Source organism: Pristis pectinata, chromosome 18 (assembly GCF_009764475.1).
Source record: "Pristis pectinata isolate sPriPec2 chromosome 18, sPriPec2.1.pri, whole genome shotgun sequence".
NCBI lineage: Eukaryota > Metazoa > Chordata > Chondrichthyes > Rhinopristiformes > Pristidae > Pristis > Pristis pectinata.
The window spans coordinates 1,227,096-1,248,097 of record NC_067422.1 but is presented as its reverse complement, the minus strand read 5'-3'; the positions used below and the strand labels follow the sequence as shown (position 1 = coordinate 1,248,097).

The 21,002-nt window shown below is 50.4% G+C and overlaps 1 protein-coding gene across 1 annotated transcript in view; it reads right to left on the bottom strand.

Moving 5' to 3' along the window:
• Positions 1 to 3,992: 3,992 nt before the first annotated feature.
• abcc3 (ATP-binding cassette, sub-family C (CFTR/MRP), member 3) overlaps positions 3,993 to 21,002 on the bottom strand; it is a 94,086-nt gene continuing 77,076 nt past the window's right edge. Inside the window, exons 15-23 of the mRNA XM_052033314.1 lie at positions 19,461 to 19,527; positions 16,001 to 16,127; positions 14,190 to 14,366; positions 13,937 to 14,104; positions 12,630 to 12,813; positions 7,941 to 8,043; positions 6,168 to 6,321; positions 5,202 to 5,409; positions 3,993 to 4,396 (exon numbers count right to left, since the gene is read on the bottom strand). Of these exons, the coding sequence (XP_051889274.1) occupies positions 3,993 to 4,396; positions 5,202 to 5,409; positions 6,168 to 6,321; positions 7,941 to 8,043; positions 12,630 to 12,813; positions 13,937 to 14,104; positions 14,190 to 14,366; positions 16,001 to 16,127; positions 19,461 to 19,527 (1,592 nt within the window). The remainder of the gene's footprint in view (positions 4,397 to 5,201; positions 5,410 to 6,167; positions 6,322 to 7,940; positions 8,044 to 12,629; positions 12,814 to 13,936; positions 14,105 to 14,189; positions 14,367 to 16,000; positions 16,128 to 19,460; positions 19,528 to 21,002) is intronic.

The following is a 21,002-nucleotide window of genomic DNA, read 5'->3' as shown; positions in this document are numbered from 1 at the left end:
GTCAGAGGGAGGTTTTTCACCCAGAGAGTGGTTGGTACATGGAATGTGCTGCCTGGGGTGGTGGTGGAGGCTGATACGTTGGTGAAGTTCAAGAGATTGTTAGATAAGCATATGGAGGAATTTAAGACAGAGGGATATGTGGGAGGAAGGGGTTAGATAGTCTTAGGAGTGGTTTGAAGGTCGGCACAACATGGTGGGCCGAAGGGCCTGTATTGTGCTGTATGGTTCTATGATGCTTCAGAGTTTGCTGAGGAATAATTCACTTCACCAAACAGCCAAGTGAAGTGGCTTCCAATTACCACATTGTTGGTGATATGTGAGGCAAAGGGAGGTGGAAGACAGACACACACACACACACTCGCGCACACACACACTCGCACAAAGGGACAGTGACAGAGGTAGAGAGAAAACACACACTGACAGAGAGAGAGACACAGAGATACAAGGACAGATTTCATACACAGAAGACACAGGTAGAGAGAGGTACACACAGAAACAGTTACAATACACAAGGACTGACACAGACACAGGTCAAAAAAGATAGAGGGAAAGAGGGACTCGGAGAGATGGACAAAGAGGAAAGGAGAAAAGGACTGAGGGAAGATCCAGCAGGGACAGAGAGACTGTAGGTTGTTGGTCTAAGAATCAAGAAGAGAAGGACCTGAAGGAGGACACACTGCCCGGTGTTTCAGTAGAAGGTCCATGGCTCCCAGGAGACATCCCAGTCTGGGGGTGTGGGCATGGGACAGATACATCAGGTCCCATGCCCACACCCCCAGACTGGGTCTGTGCTGGGGTCCTGACCAGCTCTGTTCAAAGCCATCCCATCTTGGACTGTGTGACCGTTCTTGCCCAACCACCAGCCCCAGGACAAGCCCAGATCTCAGCCTGGGCTCCTACAACGCATTAAGTACCTGACAATGCAGTGAAGCCTGGCTGACATTCAGGGACACATGTAAAGACTGGTGAAAGATTCAGGGGTCACAGTGAAGACCTCCCTGCCCCACCCCAGCCCCCTGGTGGGATCTGGCTCTGATACACCTGCCCCACCACACCCACCCTGGGCACAGCTCACTCAGAGACGAGGCGCATTACAAGGGGTGTGCTGTGCCCAAGGACCACTCCACATAAGCCAGTCAGAGATTGAGGTGACTGGGAACCAGCTACAGACCATCAAGAGCTGGCAGCAAGCCATGGACAGCAAATACCAGGCACAGGCAGCCGCCAACGGCCAGAGCTCGCCATCAACAGCCAGCTACAGGCGGCCAGGGCTTGCCGCCGACGGCCAGAGCTCACCATCGACAGCCAGCTACAGGTGGCCAGGGCTCGCTGCTGATGGCCAGCTACAAGCGGCCAGGGCCAGCCAACTGCCAGCTACAGGCAGCCAGAGCTCACCACCAATGGATTGCAGGAACTATGCTCTGCATTTGTACTGCTTGAGCTGTTAGCACCAACAGACATCAGCAACAACATAAATGCAGTGCAGGACACACCCAATTCCATGCCACCCACTTTCACCAGAACTATTAACCAGATTCAGAGCAGAGACACAACTGGAGGGAAGTCCACACATAAACTGGGTTAGCGATCAAGCTAGGCAAACACTGAAAGCAGGAAGGACCCCCATAGTCAGCTCGTCACATTACCAAGGTGTGTCCTGCAGCAAGGTCCTCACTGGACTTTCTCCTGGTTAATCCAGCTTGCCACACTAACCTCCTCAATCCATTAGAAGCAAACTAATGCCACCTTTCCCTGGGAAATTAGATCAGGTGCAAGGCATGAGGAATCTGAAGCAGGAATCAGTCAGCAAATCTGAAGCCCATGGAATAAAAGGGGCAGAAAGCTTGGACAGAAAACTGGCCTCAATGAAGGAAACAGTGGCTCAGCATTTCAGAGAGTGACCAGAACTTAGGCTTCAGGACAGACTGGAAACAAGTTCCTGAATTGAGGAAAGGTCAACTTCAATATTTTAAGAAAGATCTTGGCAAAAGTAGACTGGGAGCAGCTACTTGCAGCTCGGTCTAAATGAGACAAGTGGGAGTCATTCAAAGTGAAGGGCTGATCGGTTGCTGTAAGAGGGAAAGGAGAGGACACGTCCAAGGACCCCTGGACATCAAGGGATCTCACGGGTTGAATAAAGGAAAAGCATGTGGTGGGTGTAGAGAGCTGAAAGTAGGGAACAACTTCAGGAGTGTGGAATGTGAAGGCAGGACGGCTGACAAAGAAATTGGGGGGGGGGGCAAAGAGGGACCACAAATTATCAACGGCGGACAAGATAGTAACCAGGGAAAGAGGAGGGCATTAACAATTTTAACGCTAATATATGGGAGGTGTAATTAACAAGTTCACAGATGATATGAAAATCAATTGTGCTATCGGCACAACGTTGTGGGCCGAATAGCCTGCCCTGTGCATCTGCAGGCCGTTGGTTCTCTGTGCTATGTTTATAGAGTAGAGGGTAGTCTTATGGTACAGGGTATTGATCAGTTGGTAAAACAGGCAGATGGAATTTAATCCTAAAAAATGCATTTGGGGAGGGCTAATAAGGGTAGGACATTAACAATGAACAGTAGGGCCCTAGGGAGTATGAAGGAACAGGACTTTGGTGAACATGTCCAAGGATCTCTGAAGGAGGCAGCACAGGTAGATAGGTGGTGAAGGTGGCATGTGGATATTTGCCTTCATTAGCCAGGGCACAGAATAAGAGCAGGGAGATAGGAGTACACTATAGAAAGGACATTACTGCACTGGTGAGGGTACAGAGGAGATTCACCAGATGTTGCCTAGGATGGAGTGTTTCAGTTACGGGAGGAGACTGGGGAGGCCAGGCTTGCTTTGCTTGGGGTGGAGACTGAGGGGGACCAGGCTGAGGAAAACTAAATCATGAGGGACATAGACTGTAAAAAAAACTGTTCCCAAGATTAATGGTGTACAAGACAAGAGGGTTTAATACAAGGGGCAGGAAGCTTAGAGGTACCCAAGGAACACGTTTTTCACCCAGAGGGTGGTTGGAATTTGGAACACAGAGTGCCTGGGGGCCGGGGTGGGGGTTGGTGGGTACTCTCACAATATTTAAGGAGCATCTGGACGAGCACTTAAATCACCAAGGTATAATGGACCATGGACCAAGTACTGGTAAATAGGGCAAGTATTGTTGGGGCGATGATTGTCCTGGAATTGGTGAGCTGAAGGACCTGTTTCTGTGATGTACGTCTCTATGTAGTGCCTCCAATTTTGTCACTGTACTGTAGGAAGGATGAGAGAGGGACATCCTTCCTCTCACATAGAGAGGGTTCCTCTCTATGTAGAAAAATAGGGGCTATGTTGGAGGGAAGGGTTAGAGAGATCTTAGAGCAGGATAAAATGTCAGCACAACATTGTGGGCCGAAGGGCCTGTACTGTGCTGTAGTGTTCCATGTTCTACGACTTCACAGAGGATGAATTAGTTCCATGGTTAGGGTGGAGTAGCTGGGGTTCCTCTTCATCCTGGAGGGGGTGGGGGAAATGAAAGGTGATTTGATAGAAATCAGGTCTAGTATTGAGACAAACTGAATGAAGAAGAGCCAAGAATTAGAAGTGGTAGATTTAGAGACCGGAATGGAACCAGGAGTGATTGGGACTTCACTGTGGAAGGATGCTGGGAACATATACAATTGTGGTTCACAAGGAATTGGATGGGAGAGAAAGCTGCAGGACATAGTGAAGACAGAGGAATGGGACTGACTGCTTTGTTCCTACAGAGAACCAGCATGATTCAGTCATTAGCTGCCTCCTCCTGTTAACCCATCTCCCTCACACCGTCCCTCAGTCACCCCTCTCCCCCAGCGCCCTGTGTCACTGGCTGTATCCCCACTGACATTAACCCAGCTCCCTCACACTGTCCCTCAGTCACCCCTCTCCCCCAGCACCCTGTGTCACTGGCTGTATCTCCACCGATGCTAATACACTTCCTGCATTCCCAGGTTTGGGAGTCAGCTGGGAATTTTTGGTCACTAGGATGCTGTGACAGTGAGGGGCATCTGGTGAAGTGCCCCGCCCGCAGTGTCTGCCGTTGCCTGTTGCACCGGAGTGCGTCTGTGAAGTACCTGCACGAGTATGTACACCAGGGCCAGTGGAACAATGACTAATGTGAACCACGGCGTGCTGACCATTATTACTATCATGGTGGACAGGGAGATGAAAAGCGTTGCGAGGAACATCTGGAATGTCAATGGAATCACTTCATCAATCACGTTAATGTCCTTGCCGAAGCGATTGATGATGCGCCCGATGGGTGTGGTGTCAAAGAATGCCTGTGGTGTGTGCAACTTGTTGTCCAGGAGCCGTGAGTGGAGCTGCCGAGCAGCCCCCAGGCCTCCAACCATCAGTGTGAAGGAGGAGATCATTATTAGAATCCCTGTGATGGAAACACAATGCAGTTCCAGAGTGGAGGTTAGCACATGGACTGGGCGCCACACCCCAACCTCCCACAGCCTGTTGCCTCACCCAGCGATCCATGGCAACCCTGCCCCAGCTCCCCCACCCAGCTAACAACCCCCCTTCCCTCAGTCAACCTGCCCCCTACATGCAGATTCCCCAACTTGGAGCAACCCAGCTCTCCCACACCTTGGCACCTCCAGCTCCAAACTCTCACCCCCACACCATTCCGTCTCCTTTCAGCTCACCCGCGGTGGTCTCTCCCACGAGTGTTAATCACACCCACTAACACAGATCAACGCATCTTCATCTGGTCAACCCAGGGTTCAGACTGAGGGGGCAGGGTGGGGTGTCTATCCTGCTCTGGGACCTAAAGGAGGGCCGAGGGGTCTCGAGGGTCTAACTGCGCACCACTCGTCTCCTTACCCCACCCCCCACAGTCCAACTCCCAGCAACACCAACCCTCACTACCCAGTCCCCTCCCTTAAGCCCCATCAGTCAGATGCTGGGCTCAGTGTCCACCCCTGCAGAGCTCATCAGCATGAGAAGGGGCCTGTACCTGACCCCAGAACTGGGTTAGGATCTGGGAAAGGACCTGTGGATGTCACACACAGGAGTTGTAGCTACAAGTTCACCTCCCTGACACTGACACAGACCCCAGATCTCCCCTCCGCTTTATCTGCTGGTGGTCCTATAATTACGGTGAATCAGGTCAGAGCTGCCAGCCCTAGGACAAGCAGGTGACCAGCTCCCCTGCCTCTGTGCTCAGTTTCGGGGTGTCTTACCCTGCGTCAGGCCGAGTGCGGCGTAGATCCCTACCCGCAGGCTGGTCGAATTGTGAGTTGTCTTGTTGCCAGAGTCGTTGGTCCACTCACTGAGCCAGAAGTTGGCCCCGATTGATGCAGCGCTCTGGCAGCAGTAGAGCAGACAGATCAGCACGGAGATGCAGGGGCCAACAGCCTTCAGGTACTGCCAGAACACTACCAGCTTCACCTGGAAGCAGAGCGCCCACCGTCACACACCAATCTCTCCTCCACACCACAGCTGCCCACACCCACTGACCAAACGTTTCCACAACCCAGTGCCACCGGCTCCCTCCCGAAATCCCCAGCTCCACACTGCGGGGCTCACTGCCGTGCGGTGGGGGGAGGAGTTGTGGGGGGGGGGGGCGCGGGGGGGGGGTGGGGGAGCTGCAGGGTGGAAGGAGTTTGAGGGAGGGGGGGAAGGGGGGGTGGGGGTGGGGGGGGGGGCTAGGAGACCGAATGGCCCAGATCTGCACTGTGTGGTGCCCAAGAATAACCAGTCCACAGTTTGCTCACCTCCACCCAGGCCTCCCGCCTCCACTAGCTTGGTACCACTGAGGTTCAACTGCGGCAGTCATTATCCTGGGGCCACACCGCCGAGATCCAGCAGGCACTTCCAGGATCTACATTCAATGTTTGAAAGAATTCTGGGGGCAAAACTTGGCCTCAACCCAAGTGGCGAGGCAGCTGTCGGCAGGTAGGGAAAGCTGATGATTCAATAGCAGTCTCATACCGGCGCGAGTGCCCTCACATCCCACCCTGGACCCAAGGTGGGCCAACGTTGGGAACTCCGAGCTGATGAGTCAGCCAACTGCCCACAGGACAGAAGGAAGCTCCTTCCCGTTGCTCCAGGCAGTGTTCCCTGGCCGCTGAACCCCAGCCTGCACCAGAGGAGGTGACAAAGCCCCGAGGGGCCCAGCATGTGTGGCAGCAGCGTGGGGTACTTACCCTGCCGGTCTCCGCTGTCTCAGCCTGGATCAGTGTATCTGGTTTGGGTGCTGTGGCTGGGAGGCTCTCAACCTGCTTTTTCTTTTGACTCAGTCGCTTCCGAGTGGATTTCCGTGTCGATGCCTCTCCGTCAGAAGAAAGTACACTGATTTGTCTGATATGACAGGAAGCACAGAGATATTAGGAAAGAGTTGCTGAGATGAAAGCCGTGGTCCGGAGCTCAGTGTGACAGGGAAGTGGGAGGAGACACCATGCCCGGTGAACCAGGTTCACCAATCAGCAGATTGTGGGTTCAACCCCACCTAACCAGGGCCAAACCCATCTGTACAGCTGAGGGTGGGCTACTACCCACCAGAAGAGCAGTAGTACTGGGGACCAACTGCACTGTCAGAGGGAGCACTAGAGCAACACAGAGGCAGTATTGTGGATGTGCTGTTAAACAAGTGGTGCTGAGGTTGTGGCACATGGTTGACTGGGCAGTACTGAGGGAGCAATAGCTGGTTTTGGCAGTGGTGTGTGTCAATGAAGACTGCTGTCAAACATGGCCGGGCCATCACCCTGGCACTTCTCTCAATCTTTCTTGCCACAACGTTGCACGTCACCTATAACAAAATTCCCACGAGAGTGGAGCTAATCTTCAGAATTCGTGGGAGGCGATGTAACCTTTGGCCACTACAATCCAGAACCAAGGCCACCAAACCTCAGGAGCTGGGCTGCAGGAGATGTTTGCGCCTGCTTGGAGGCCAAGCTCCAACACACCAACTTGTTCACTGCAATGTACAGGAAGATGGGCCTTCCACCTAACATCTGCGTGACGAAGGTGCTCTACCAACCGGACCCTGCTGCATCTCTCTGCCCTCTGACAAGGGCTCACAGCAAAACCCGGGAAAACGTGAACCACTCCCACATCTTGGGAGCTACACCCCTCGGCAAAGGCGACATTGATGGCGAAATCCACCACTGCCTTCGGTACACCAGCTCAGCCTTTGGTCAACTGAAGAAAAGGGGACTTGAACATCAGGACCTCAAGCCCAGCAGGGGTCAAGCTCACCCAGTGCTCCCTGCCTTCCGAGAAGCTGCTTCTCTCCATTGCTCTCCATGAAGGTTAACTCCTAGCCCAGCTCAACGAGAAACAGGTAGTGAATGCCAACCAGTGATCCCACATCCCAATGAACGGGAGCTCGCTGTTATCAGACACTTGAATGGACCTCTCATACACTAAGAAATGAACTCTTGACCTCACAATCTATCTCATCATGGCCCTTGCACCTTATTGTCTGCCTGCACTTTCTCTGTAACTGTAACACAATATTCTACATTGCTTTCTTCTTTACTACCTCGATGTACTTATGTATGCAATGATCTGCCTGGATGGCACACAAAAGCTTTTCACCATATCTCGGTACATGTGACAATAAACCAATACCAAAATGACCAGGTTCATTTAAATCAGTTTCAAAACTGGCCAAGGGTGAGTTTGAACCAATTCATTCCAAGTTACTGGTTTCAAATCCTCCACCCATGGCCCACACGCTGCCAGCTTGGAGGTAGTAGATTGAAAATGGGAGCAGGACCCTGGGGTCTCGATTACCACAGCTGCAGCTCCACTGCCCACTCACTCTGCGTTCAACACCCTCAGTAGAGACCTGCATCAGAACTGGGATCTTCCACAGCCGCTGGCCCAGGCACCCACTGAATGTAGCAAAGGGGGGAGTAGATAGTTAAGGAGTCTCCAGACACTGACAACCTGACCAGCTCAGAGTGATGACCCACCTCATGAAAGTTTTGCGTGCCTCAGTAGCTGACGGCTCGTGGTCGCTCAAGTCGATGTGGTTACTGAGGGAATCCTCAGCAAGAAAATCATCTTCATCGGCCACTGTGGAAGAGGAACGAGGTAGTGAGTCATGAGAGCTGCGGATCAGGCTCGGTCACACAGTGCAGGATCTGGGCCAGGAAAACCTCATCCTGGAGAGTAAGGGCTTAACTGCCTGACTGGTTCTCCAGCAGAACAGGGCTGGTACAGTGGCAGAGCTAAAAGAGCTGCTGCCTCACTACTCCAGTGACCTCGGTTCAATCCTGACCTCCGATGCTGTCTGTGTGGAGTTTACATGTTCTCCCTGTGACCGCGTGTTTCCTCTGGGTGCTCCGGTTTCTTCCCACATCCCAGAGACGTGGGTTACTAGGTTAATTAGTTGCTGTAAATTGCCCTAGAATCTGGGAGGGAAGGGGGAAAGAGCTGAACATGGGTAAAATAGAATAGTGTAGGACGCGTGTAAAAATGGGTGCTCGATGATTGGCAGGGTCTGGGTGGGCTGAACTTTGTGTTGTATCTCTGTGACTGTGAGAATTCTGTGTACGTTTTATGCATTTTCAATGAGCAATTTTACCGTGTGTTAATTTTACAAGGATCAAGGACATGGAGAGCATGTCTTATGAGGATAGGTTGAGCAGTTAAGCTTATGAGGATAGGTTGACAGAAATCAAAGGTTTGTACGTGATGGAAATGTTCTCAGGTGCATCTATTTCAATGCAAGGAGTATTGTAGGTAAGGCGGATGAGCTTAGGGTGTGAATTGGCACATGGGATTACGACGTGCCAATTGCTATTAGTAAGACTTGGATGCAGGAAGGGCAGGGCTGGCAACTTAATGTTCCCGGGTTCCGTTGTTTCAGACGTGATAGAGGGGGGAGGGATGAAAGGGGGAGGAGTGGCATTACTGGTCAGGGAAAATATCACAGCTGTGTGTAGACAGGACAGCCCAGAGGGCTCGTCGACTGAGGCCATATGGGTGGAGCTGAGAAATAGAAAAGGTGTGGCCACACTAATAGGGTTGTATTATAGACCGCCCAATAGTCAGAGAGAATTGGATGAACAAATCTGTAGTGAGATAGACTGATGTAAGAAACAGAAAGTTGTGATAGTAGGGGATTTTAACTTTCCACATATTGACTGGGACTCCCACACTGTGAAAGGGCTGGATGGCTTGGAATTTGTCAAATGTGTTCAGGAAAGTTTTCTAAATCAACATATAGAGGTACCAATGAGAGAGAATGCAATACTTGATCTCCTATTAGGGAACCAGGCAGGTCAGGTGACAGAAGTATGTGTAGGTGAGCATTTTGGGTCCAGTGACCATAATGTCATTAGTTTCAAGTTAATTATGGGTAAGGACAGGTCTGGTCCTCAGGTTGAGGTTCTAAATTGGAGAAAGGCCAATTTTGTGGAAATGAGAAAGGATCTAGGAAGAGTGGATCGGGATAAGTTGTTTTCTGGCAAGGATGTGCTCAGTAAGTGGAAGGCCTTCAAAGGCAAAATTTTGAGAGTACAGAGTTTGCATGTTCCTGCCAGGATTAAAGGCAAGCATAGTGAACCTTGGTTTTCAAGGGATATTGGCGATCTGGTTAAGAAAAAGAGGGAGGTGTACAGCAGGTATAGGCAATAGGAACAAATGAGGTACTTGAAGAGTATAGAAAAAATAAGAAAATACTAAAAAAGGAAATCAGGAAGGCAAAAAGAAGACATGAGGTTGCTTTGGCAGATAATGTGAAGGTAAACCCAAAGGGTTTCTACAAGTATATTAAAAGGATAGTAAGAGACAAAATTGGTCCCCTAGAAGATCAGTGGTTGTCTATGTGTGGAGCCTCAGGAGATGGGGGAGATCTGAAACAGTTTTTTTGCATCAGTATTTACGCAGGAAACTGGCGTAGTGGATATGGAAGGAAGGGAAACAAGCAATAGTGTCATGGAACATATAGAGATTAAAGAGGAGGAGGTGCTTGCTGCCTTGCAGCGAATAAAGGTAGATAAATCCCCCAGGCCTGATAAGATATTTCCTCGGACACTGAGGGAGACGAGTGTAGAAATTGAAGGGCCCTGGCAGATATATTTAAAATGTCCTTAGCCACAGGTGCGGTGCCGGAGGACTGGAGGGTAGCTCATGTTGTTCAAAAAAGGATCTAAAAGTAAACCAGGTAATTACAGGCCGGTGAGCCTGACATCAGTAGTGGGTAAATTATTGGAAGGTGTTCTGAGAGATCAGGTATACAAGTATTTGGATAGCCAAGGGCTGATTAAGGATAGTCAGCATGGCTTTGTGTGTGGTAGATCATGTTTAAGGAATCTTGTAGAGTTTTTCGAGGAGGTTACCAAGAAAGTAGATGAAGGAAAGGCTGTGGATGTTGTCTACGTGGACTTTAGTAAGCCTTTGACAAGGTCCCACATGGGAGGTTAGTTCAGAAGGCTCAGACACTAGGTATCCATGGAAAGGTTGTAAACTGGATTTGAAATTGGCTGTGTGGGAGAAGACAGAGAGTGGTAGTGGATGATTGTTTCTCAGACTGGAGGCCTGTGCCTAGTGGTGCGCCTCAGGGATCTGTGCTGGGGCCATTGTTGTTTGTTGTCTATATCAATGATCTAGATGATAATGTGGTAAATTGGATCAGCAAGTTTGCTGATGACACTAAGATTGGAGGCGTAGTGGACAGCGAGGAAGGCTTTCAAAGCTTGCAGAGGGATCTGAACCAACTGGAGGAATGGGCCAGAAAATGGCAGATGGAATTAAATGCAGACAAGTGTGAGGTGTCGCATTTTGGAAGGACAAATCAAGGTAGGACATACACAGTAAATGGTAGGGCACTGAGGAGTGCAGAGGAACAAAGGGATCTGGGAGTTCAGATACATAATTCCCTGAAATGGGGTCGCAGGTAGACAGGGTTGTAAAGAAGGCTTTTGGCATCCTGGCATTTATAAATCAAAGTATTGAGTATAGGAGTTGGGATGTTATGGTGAGGTTGTATAAGACATTGGTGAGGCCAAATTTGGAGTATTGTGTGCAGTTCTGGTCACCTAACTATAGGAAGGATATCACTAAGATTGAAAGAGTGCAGAGGAGATTTACTAGAATGTTGCCGGGTCTTCAGGAGTTGAGTTACAGGGAAAGATTGAACAGGTTAGGACTTTATTCCTTGGAGCGCAGAAGGGGTATAGACAGAGTAAATGCGAGTAGGCTCTTTCCACCTAGATTAGGAGAGATAAGTACGAGAGGACATGGCTTTAGGGTGAAAGCGGAAAAGCTTAGGGGGAACTTCTTCACTCAGAGAGTGGTGGGAGTATGGAACAGGCTGCCATCTGATGTAGTAAATGCAGGCTCACTCTTGACAGGAGAGTGGACAGGAGAGGTCTGGAGGCTTATGGACTGGGTGCAGGTAAATGGGACTAGCGGAATTGGCACAGACTAGAAGGGCTGAATGGCCTGTTTTCTGTGCTGTAGTGTTCTATGGAGCGAGCTAGGGATTTTCTCTTTGGAGAGAAGGAGGATGAGAGGTGACGATAGAGGTGTACAAGATGATTAGAGGCATAGATCGAGTGGACAGCCAGAGACTTTTTCCGGGGTGGAAATGGCTAACACAAGGGGACATAATTTTAAGATGATTGGAGGAAAGTACGGGGGGGATGTCAGAGGTTAGTGACGATAAGTGGTTTTTACACACACACACACACACACAGTGGTGGGTGAGTGGAACACACTGCCAGGGGTGCTGGTAGAGGCAGACACATTGGGGACATTTAAGAGACTCTCAGATAGGCACATGGATGACAGAAAAATGGAGGGGTACGTGGGAGGGAAGGGTTAGATTGATCTTAGAGTAGGTTAAAAGGTTGGCATATCGTGGGCCAAAGGGCCTGTACTGTGCTGTAATGTTTTATGTTCTAATGCTGGAACATTCCCCGTCTCCTGAAAGAGGGAGATGGGACGAGAGAGGAGAGAGAGGTGGAGTTGTAAAGTGGGTGATAGAGAGAACAGAGCCAAGACTGGGGCACAGGGTGCAGAGTGCGGTGAGAGGAGGCACCAGAATTTTTCACGTCTTCCGAAAGCTTCCATTGAATTTGCTTCCACTTTCAGTTTGTGTTCCAGACCACACCTTGGTGCACAAACTAAACGTTACCTCAGCTCACCTCTGGTTCTTTGGCTGATGCCCTTCCTCTGAGGCAGATCATATCAAATGGCAGGGCAGGCTTGAGGGGCCTAGTGGCCAACTCCTGCCCCTAACATCATCTTGTTTTTGTGTAAATCTCTATTACCCCCAGGGAGCAGAACCACAACATCTCCACACTCTCCACAGTACTGAAGGCCCTCAGCCCTGGCATCTGCCTCTGTATTCTCTGAAGGCCTTGATATCCTGGATGGTGGGGCCCAGAGCTGACCAGCCCAACCAGCTATCAGAAAAGCTCAACATCACCTTCTTGACTGTGCACTCAATGCTTCTGTTAATACAATGAGGGACCACATGTTAAAGCAAAAACAACCTTCTGAACTTGTCCTGATAACAAGAAACAATTGCGGGAAGCTGATGCTTAGTTAAAGTGATAAACAAAACTAAAATGACTGATTGGGAGGGAGGGCCACTTCCAGCACATTAAACAGCCCAGAGTGTTTGACGTGTGACGAGAAGCCCTCATTACCTGTGGGCTCATCCTCCTGCACCTCGTCTCGCTGAGCATAATTCCGCAGGAACTCAGCAAAGGCTCCGTTCTGGTTCTGCAGCTCCTGGTACGAGCCCATCTCGGAGACCTTGCCATTCACCAGCACCATGATCTGATCCACTTGTGGCAGGAAACTGATCCCGTGAGTGACCAGCACCCGAGTCTGCAAAACCAAGACGTCAAGAATTCAGAGACCTGAACAGGAAGGCAAGCAGCTGAGACATTGCCTGCTCTCAGGAGGGACTGTGTGTGGTGATCTGATGGAGATCACGGCCACACAGCCAAGGACTGGGTCTACACTGCAATATTACTGTACACTCTCAACTCATTTATTCTTTAATTGGATGAAGATATCAGCTTTGGAAAACAAGGTTCAAATGCTTCAAAGTTCAGAATTGCCACAGTGAGCCAGGCACCTCCAAAGCCGATATATTGCCCAGGTGGCTGATGCCAACTTCTGAACGTGGTTTCCAGGTACAACCACAACCCTGTGAATCTTGATGCAAAGCAAGGGCCTCTCCCTGTATACTTGTACAGAGTATTGTCTATGCAGAGTAAGGGTCACTCACCATATTACTGAACAGTCACATCACAATAAGGGCCATTCTCTGTACAAATAACTTGGTGATATCTCCTCTGTGAATAAAACAGTCCATACCTGCATGCAGGAAGATCTACTCAACGTTCAGCTATAAACTGACGAGGCAAGGAACACTCGTGGTGGAACACTCTCCACTTGCCTGGAAAAGTACAGTGCCAACAACTCACAAGAAGCTCAAACCATCCAGCTCAAAGCAGTCCACATTACTGGCACCACATTAACCTCCCCAAACATTCATTCCCTCCTCCACTGACACCCTGTGGCTACACTGTACACTGTCTACAAAATGTGCTGCAGTTACTCACCCAGGCTACTCTGACAGTACCTCCTAAACCCAAGCCCTCTGCCACCATGCACATGGGAACGCCACCACCTCCAAGTTCTCCTCCAAGCTGCACACAATCCTGACTTGGAAAAACATCACTGGTCCTTCTTCATTGCCAGGGCTAAATCCTGAACTCCCTCCTGAAACACCCTCACCAGATGGACTGTAGCAGTGTAAGGCAGATCCCCACCTGAGGGGCAACCAGGGATGGGCAATAAATCCTGGCCTTGCCAGTAAGGTCCTGATCCCAAACAGTGAATAAGTAAAAAAAACTGCACAGAGTTGCTGTTTATTGAGGGTGAGGATCACTCCCTGTATAAATGCAGGGGCACTGTTGCCGAGAGATCTGTACTCTCTTACCTTCCCCTTCAATGTTCCTTCTGGGCCAATGACCTTGTCGAAGATATGTTTGGCCACATGGGCATCGACGGCTGAGAGGGGGTCATCCAGGAGATAGACGTCCATGTCGCTGTAGACTGCTCGGGCCAGGCTCACCCGTTGCTTCTGGCCTCCTGAGAGATTTATTCCCTACACAGAGCAGCAGAAGGTCAGTGGGAAATCCAGAGCCAGGTTCTGAAGGGAAAGCACTGGATGTGAACACAAAGACATTTACCTTTTCACCGATCTCAGTCTGGTCCCCACCAGGCAGTACATTCAGGTCAGAAATCAGTGCACAGGCCTCCAGAACTTGACTGTACTTCTGCTCACTGACAGGTTCTCCAAAAACAATGTTGTCCTTTAGCGAAGCATTCCGAATCCAGGCTTGCTGAGGTACATAGGCGACTGATCCCTAGGGCACAGCGAGGGCACAGTGAAGAAAGCAAACAGTTATAACCAGCAATTACCGATATTGGCTGAACTGCCCAAACCATAAACTAGCTGCACAATAAGGAATTTCAAGTTTGCTCAGATCACTTCAACAATCTGGCAACTTTTTGAAGGGGCTTTGCAATTCTAGATGTACCTTATTTAGTGCATATCCATGTCAACCCACTCTGCCACCTCCACAAAGCCTGTGATCAACCCACTGTCAAACAAGGGCTATAAGTGGGTTTCTCCCAGCATCACTGCCAGCAAGGGACTGCTCCTAGTTCCCATGGTGACGGTGGCTGGCTGTGTGGAATTTGATCTTTACCTTGCCACTGCATTCCTGCAGGTTCTGACCAGGTGCCTCTCTCTCTCTCTCTCACACACACACACACACACACACACACACACACACACACACACACACACACACACACACACACACACACACACAGAGGAAAACAGCAAGGTCGATAATTAAAGGAACTGAGCTCTGATGGACTTATCGTAGGAAGAGGAAGCAGTCACTCTGCTCCTGGAACCTGTTCTGATGCTCAGCAAGGTCACGCTGATCTGTGACTTTTCTCTTCCACAGAACACAGAACAGTAAAGCACACGGAAACACGAGATTCTGCAGTTGCTGGAATCTGGAGCAACACACACAAAATGCTGGAGGAACGCAGCAGGTCAGGCAGCATTTACGGAGGGAAATAAACAGTTGACGTCTTGGGTCGAGGCCCTTCATCAGGACTGGAAAGGAGGAGGGCAAAGGCCAGAATAAAATGGTCAGGGGAGGGGGAGGAGCACGAGCTGACAGGTGATGGGCGAGTCCAGGTGAGAGGGGGAAGGTAGGTGGGTGGGGGAGGGGGGGATGGAAGGGAGTGATGTGAGAAGCTGGGAGGTGATAGGTAGAAGAGGCAAAAAGCTGAAGGAGGAATCTGATAGGACAGTAGACCATGGAATAAAAGGGAAGGAGGTGGGAATGAGAGGGAGGTGATGGGCAGGTTGTGCAGGCGGGTGATGGGAAGGAGAAGGGGTGAGGGGGCCACAGGAAAAGGGAAAACAAGGGGGGGGGGCGGAGAAGTGGGGAAGAAAGGGGGAAAACAGAGGGGAGGGGTTACCAGAAGCACAGAACTGGCTCTTCAGCATCTTTCCCCTCTGCACCATTGCCCCGCGCACATCCAGCAACGCCAGACCTATAATTCTGAAGCGAGCCAGCACCTACTCTGTGAGACAACATTCCAGGTACACCACCCGAGTGACTGACACGTCTCCCATCTCCAGTCCAGAAGGCCAGGCTCCAATTTCAAGGACATAACCTTTTATCCAGCATCCCCTCTGACAGCTGAGGAAGTTTATCCCCTAAATGTCCTATCAATTTGCTTCAAAGTCCTACAAACCTTTAGAGAAGTCAGTTTTCTAGTTGAGTAGCACTCTGCCCAGACACAGGTTCTGTCCACAAGCCCCCTCCTCTCCCCTGTCCGCATCCTGTTCTAACTGAAGCTGGAGGGCCGTGACCACAGGCCACCAGGTGCGGGCCTGCCACTCTGCACACAGTGCATTGCTGTATCCCACCCCACAAAGCCTCGGTACAGTGGCATTACATGGCGTACCCACCTGGATTGCCACTTTGCCCTCCTGTTTCTCCATCTCCCCCAGAAGGGCTGAAATCAGCGACGACTTGCCACACCCAACATGGCCAACTACTGCCACCAGGGAGCCTTGAGGAACAATCAGATTGATCCTGGATCAAACAAACCACAGTCAGCTCACACAATCAGATCACATGTGAAAACGGGAGGGGGGAACGAGAGGGGACATGATGTTTGGAAAGTTTGCCTTTAAGAACTCCTGGAGGTGGAAGAATGGAGAAATTCACAATCCTGCCAGCTTCTTGGTCCCTTTGCTGCTCCCATTGGATCATGTGTCACAGAACACAAGGGGGGAGGGGGCGTGTCCGGGTTACCTTGCCCCAGCTCAACACTGGGGACTGAGGGGATGTCAGTTTACCTGGAGCCTGGCCACATCAAATGGGCCACACGGTTGAGGTTTGCAGGCCGGTCCACTATAGACAGGGCACTCCTGCCTCACCAGGAAGGACCCTGACTGATCCCAGAATCACCAGTCAGGACTCTCGTTAAGGCTGGGGTCTGGGGCGAGCCAACAGCACAAAATCATTGTGCTTGTGTCCAACAAGTTATTGGCATAAATCATGCCCTGGACTCATTCACACAGGACTGCCCCTGCCTACAATCCTTGTAGGAGTCCTGGTTGAGATATTTATGCAGGAAAACCAGAATACCACACTGATATCGGGAGGTAGCCAATTCCCCTTTAAATATAGAGCATCGTCCAGTGTCTGTTATCAACTCCGCACTCCCTCCCTTTCCTAACTTCTCCCCTCCCCACACCCCATCCCTCTCTCTCCCTCCCCCTTGCTCCACCAGCAGCTGTCAGACAGTGGTTGACAGCTGGCTGAGCCATACCCTGATTCAGCCAGTGGATGTCCAGGCAGGGCTGGTTTTCATGCCTCAGTGACCAGCTCCTGCTGAGAGGGGCTGTGACCCTCTAAGTTTCTGTTTACTTTAGCAGGCAGGAGAGGCAGACAGCAGTTCCTGTCACTGCAGTGGGGTTTTTACTGGCCTGGAACATGACATCAGCAAGTCTGCCAGAAAAAGCATTGCGGAAATGGGGCAGCCAATTTCCCTTGAAGCAAGGGATTTCCTGTACGACAATGCTGTTGGCAATCCTGTTCGGCCTTGAAACAATCAGCAGTGAAGACATGGAACTGGTCCTCACCACAACCCCTGTGAACAGAGCAATTATAGCAAGTTTGCTGTTAACTTTCACCAAATTCTCAACAACCTTTCCTCCATCAGTCAGAGGTGGGCCTACTCATCCGATAACGAAGCAGTGCACACCTGCCTTTGTACCACACAGTAACTGTTCTCAACAACTGTCTAATACCTCTCCTTAATACTCAATGGCGTTACCGTCACTGGGGGCCTCATCAACATCCTGGGGTCAAATTAAGATCATTTGTTAGAACACATGAAATAGGAGCAGGAGTTTCCAATCAGCCCCTTGAGCTGGGTCTGCCATTTAGTAAAACCCAGTCCTGGCCTCAGCACCACTTTACACTCTCCCTCACACCCCTCAACTGCCTTGTCGATAAAATGGCTGTCAGTCCCCACCTTGAATATTTTCACCGACTCCACCCCCACAGGTCCCTGGGAGAAAGAGTTCCAGAGATTCACTGCCCACTGAGAGAAGTTGTTCGTCTCTGAAATGGATGACCCCTTGGTATAAAACCAAGCTCCTAGGGATAACATCTGCTCAGCATCCAACATATATGTATGCTAACATTTTGTGTTTCCTACAGGAGGACCCCCAAATCCCTTCATACCTCAACATTTTGTGGCCTCACTCTACACAAGTAATTGGGTTTTTTATTCTTTCTTCCCAAGTGGACAACTTCACATTTTCCCACATTAGATTCCATCTGCCAACCCGACTCATGAAAAACACGATGATGCTGGATGAACTCAGCAGGCCAGGCAGCATCCGTGGAGAAAAGCAGGCCGTCGACATTTCGGGTCAGGACCCTTCTTCAGGACTGAAGATAGAAAAAGGGGAAACCCAATAGATAGGAGGGAAAAGCAGAGCAGTGATAGGTGGACAAAAGAGGAGAGGTGGGGAGGGCACAGGGTGGTGATAGGTAGATGCAGGTACGAGATAGTGATAGGCAGGTGCGGGGGAGGAGGGGAAAGCAGATCCACTAGGGGATGGGTCAGAGGTAAGGAGGGAAGACGGGGAGTTAGAATAAAGAGATAGGCTGGGAAAGGGAAGAAGAGGCATGGTTGGGTGGGGGGGTTGGCAGGGGTTTGGGGATTACTTAAAGTGGGAGATTCAATGTTCGTGCCATCAGGCTGCAAGGTTCCAAGACGGAAAATGAGGCGCTGTTCCTCCAGTTTGCTCTTGGAATTCTCCTGGCAGTGGAGGAGGCCGAGGACTGACACATCAGTGATAGTGTGGGAGGGGGAGTTGAAGTGACTGGCAACGGGGAGACGCAGATCGCGGTTATGGACAGAGCGCAGGTGTTCTGTGAAACGGTCGCCTAGTCAGCGTTGGTCTCACCAATGTACAGGAGGCCACACTTGGAGCACCGAATGCAGTAGATGATATTAAGGGAGGTGCAGGTGAAGCTCTGTCTCACCTGAAAGGACTGTTTAGGTCCCTGGATGGAGGTGGTGTAGGGGCAGGTGTTGCACCTATGGCGGGGGCAGTGGGAAGTTCCTGGGGTGGGAGTGGGATTGGGGGGGGGGGGGGGGGGGGTGGGGTGAGGTGGAGGAGTAAACTAGGGAGACGTGGAGAGACAGTCCTGAAACGTTAACCACCTGCTTTTCTCCACAGATGCTGCCTGGCCTGCTGAGTTCCTCCAGCATCATCGTGTTTTTCATCTAGATTTCAGCATCTGCAGTCCTTTGTTTCTCCAACCCATCTTCATACCTTACAAGTTTTTTGTGTCCTCCTTATAACTTGCTAACCCACCCTCTTTACACCATTAACATTTGGGTTACAGTCAGTCCCTTCACCCAAGTCATTTCTATAGATTATAACCAGCCAAGACCCCAGCACTGGTCCTTGTAGCACTCCCAATAAAGGCCCATTTATCTTGACTGTTTCCTGTCAGTTAGCCACTCCCCATACATACTAATATATGCCCTCCCCAATCTAATGGGCTGTTGTGTTGTGCAGTAACCCATTATGTGGCTCCCTCATCCCTGCCAGTTTCAGCAATGGCGCCAGCACTTGGTCCGAGCAGCAATACTGTGCCACCTGACACCCCAGTGAGGTAAAGTTTAACAGGTCATGGTTCCTCCACTCCAGGTCCCCAAACTCAACCCCAATCCCCATTGCGATTCCCACCACGAGTGCTTCCTCCAACCCAGCCTCTTGTGTAACCACTAGGTCTCTGTCCTATCCAAAAGGAAATTGATCCAGCTCAGTACTGTTGCATTCCTTGGGAAGTCCCACATTGCTGGTGCAAACACTGAGAAATATAATTAAACCTTACCCGTCCAGAACAACTGGGTCTTCTTTCCCCCAGCTGAACTTCCCATTCAGTACTGTGATCGAGTGTCCTGTGAACAAAAAAGAGCCTTGAAAGACAACTGCCTGAGATGGCGTAGGTGGAGGGAGAGGAAAGAGTGTGGGGGCTGCGTCACAGGGAGGGGTGAGAGAGCAGAGTCATTGCAAGATAGAACTGGGGAGGGGAGTACTGGCAGGAAGGGTGTGCCACAGAGGGTCCCACCAACCTACACCACAGTTCAATAAGGTGAAGGCTGAGCTGTCCATTGGCCTTGGCTCCATTTCCCTGGCTGATCCCTATAAGCTTTGATTTATCTGCCTTCATTCTCACAGTCCCTGGATGGAAGGTGTGGCATCTCCCCAACCCATGAGCAGGAGCCATTCTGAAGGATTCACACTAAGATCACACTGATCCACCTCAGCACAACTTTCCTGCACTAACTCTTTATTCCCAGTGTCCAAAAACCTACCTCTGCCTTGAACGTACTTGATGAAAGCACCCACAGATTTCATTCTAGGGTAAAGAATTCCAAACATTTACAACTCCTCCCCTGGAGGCGTGGTGGGGGGAGGGGGGGGAGGTGAGGGGTGAGGAGGAAGGAGGGTGTGTGGGGGGGGGGGTGGAAACACTGCAGCCTTTGTGACTCAATCCAACAATTGCAGATAATCACCCATTCCTGTTTCTGTTGCATGATCACCCACTCAGTTATTCTCACTCTACAGATGCTACTTGATCTGCTGAGTACTTCCAGCATTTTCTGTTCCATTGTACAACAGTGCAGGGAGCATAGAAGATAATAGAACAGTCAGGGTAACCTCCCACACCCACAAACTGCCACACAGGGAAGCCAAGGTTCTGGTTCCACTTCATACCCTCTGCTTCTTCTCTTCCTCAGTCATGGAAACTGACGATACAAATGGAAATGCTCAAAAACCATCTGCACACAGTCAGGTTAGTGAGATTTGGTGGATATTAACTTTGTTGGCGGAGGATAGTGAGATTTCTGAAACAAAAACAGAAAGTGCTGCAAAAACTCAGCAGGTCGGGCAGCGTCTGTGAAGAGAGAAACTGTCAATGTTGTGGGTCTGTGACCCTTCAGAACTGGGAAAGAGATACAAGTAGGTTCTCAGTAGGAGGGAAGGAATATGTAGAACAAAAGGGAATGTCTACGATAGGATGTCAAAATGGCTTAAGGGGAACAGTTATTAGCTCATTAAGCTACGAGGCCTTTGGAATGAGTTGGTGATCAGGTGCTGGGACTTGCCTGGCAGGCTGGACTTATGCACATAGGATTAAAAAAAACCCAGGAAATACTGAGAAAACCGAGCAGCTGGGATTCCTAGTGGAAAAACCCACTCCAGGCAAAACACTAAACAAAGCCAAATGAAACCAGCAAAGATCCTGACTGAAGCTCCAAGGGACTGAAGGGATTGTCAGACCACCAACCATCAGCAGCAGCCCAACAGGCCTCCTTGATGCACCATCCTCTCCAGCCTCCAGCTCTGCAGCAGGGACATGTTTGGCAGG